Source organism: Cyprinodon variegatus, unplaced genomic scaffold (assembly GCF_000732505.1).
Source record: "Cyprinodon variegatus isolate N-32 unplaced genomic scaffold, C_variegatus-1.0 Scaffold2381, whole genome shotgun sequence".
Lineage (NCBI taxonomy): Eukaryota > Metazoa > Chordata > Actinopteri > Cyprinodontiformes > Cyprinodontidae > Cyprinodon > Cyprinodon variegatus.
This window is the reverse complement of record NW_015152834.1, coordinates 19368-21008: the sequence shown is the minus strand read 5'-3', so window position 1 is coordinate 21008 and position 1641 is coordinate 19368. Positions and strand designations below refer to the sequence as shown.

The following is a 1641-nucleotide window of genomic DNA, read 5'->3' as shown; positions in this document are numbered from 1 at the left end:
GTTTAAAGTCTTTATGAAATCAACTACTTTTCTGTTTTTCATAACAGCAGATAAACCCACAGCCAAACTGACAGCAGGTCCATCAACCATACCAGTAGGGGGCAGTGTGACAATGAGCTGCACTGTGGAGCCCTCTGCTGGATGGAGGTACAGATGGTTCAGAAGGACCTCAGACACCTCTGAAGTTGAAGTCAGGATAAATAAGGATGAAAACAGAGAAATCACTGTGAGACAAGGAGGAATCTACGGTTGTTATGGAGTGAGAGGAAACCCAGAGATCTGCACACATTCAAGCTCTGAGGTCACTGTTAAGATAACATGTGAGTTTGTTGATGAAAACTATAAGCAACTAAATCTACTAAATCAAATATTTGCTATCTTTCTTAGTTTAATCACAATAACCTGTAATCATTAAAATCTATTTTTTCTAATTTAACTGTGTTCTCTGTATCACTGCATTTGTTATTTTTCTTTTTCTTTCTGGAAATAGTTTCCAACAAGGTTGTTGTGACTCAAAAACCAAACAGCTCTCAGATGTTCAGTGGTGAGACGATCATTCTGACATGTGAGGTCCAGGGAGGAGAAAGCACTGAGTGGACGTATGAATGGAGGAGATCTGGTTCTGTTATACACAGCACACCCAGTAAAGACTGGACTTTTAATGTTTCTGAGTCCAGCAGTGGAAATTACACATGTCAGTGTAGAAGCAGAGATGACTGGTATTCTTCAACAGAGTGGAGTGAATCAATCATTCTGTCAGTATCTGGTGAGATACGATTCTATTTGTCTGGATAAAAGCGCTAATTTTCTGAAATTGAGAATAATGTGATGGAATCATCAGATAATTAAAATCTTTTTATTTTAATTTGATGTTTTCCAGCAGCTGTGTCCAGTCCCTTCAGCTCTCTTATCTTGTGGATCATTGTATCAGTTTCTGGGATCGTTCTTGTTGTTCTGCTCCTCCTGTTGTGGCGCTGCAGTCAGTCCAGAGGTGAGACCTTTTTCTGTTCACACTGGATCACATTAAAACCCCTTTAATTCAACTAGTTCATATTTCATTTAATCAAAGTAACTTAAACGTCTTTTTCACAGGTTTATTCTGCTTCAGGTCAGTTCCTCAATTTTCATTTTTTTTATTTTTATAGAAATGTTTTGTTATTATATGTTTAATTTAATTTTCTAAATGTTATATTTTTCTATTCTTTATATCAAGGCGCTCAGAGAGGAGCAGTCAGATTGAGATTCGTGAATACAACTCTCCCTGTGAAGGTCTGAAGTTCCACCAATTTTAGTCATTTTTTGTTACTTTTTATCTAATTGCATATATATTTTCAACTTTGATCTATATTTTATGTTTTTTACTAATATGCCATATTGGGTTTTCTTAGCAAGAAACATAAGCCAGACATAAAAGAAAACCAACTAAACACATTTATGTCCAAAACATATTTTCCTTCTATTCAGCTTTTATTCCTGGTTTCTTTGCTGCAAATTTTCACCAACAGCATGTCTATATGAATAGCTCTACAGTTACTATCACCATATAACATATCTTTATAAACAGTTTGAGGTGAACTGTGTCATTTTGAATCAATGAAAGTTTTTGTTTTTGGACCAGGGTTGATTAGTCAGTCACTTCAT

The 1641-nt window shown here is 35.6% G+C and overlaps 1 protein-coding gene across 1 annotated transcript; it reads left to right on the top strand.

Annotated features, from left to right (window-relative positions):
- The first annotated feature begins 112 nt into the window (after positions 1 to 112).
- On the top strand, positions 113 to 1292 carry LOC107080826. Its single transcript, XM_015369030.1, has 5 exons — positions 113 to 320; positions 491 to 766; positions 881 to 991; positions 1093 to 1108; positions 1214 to 1292. The coding sequence occupies exons 1-5, from the start codon at positions 113 to 115 to the stop codon at positions 1290 to 1292; spliced, it is 690 nt and encodes a 229-aa protein (XP_015224516.1).
- Positions 1293 to 1641: the final 349 nt, after the last annotated feature.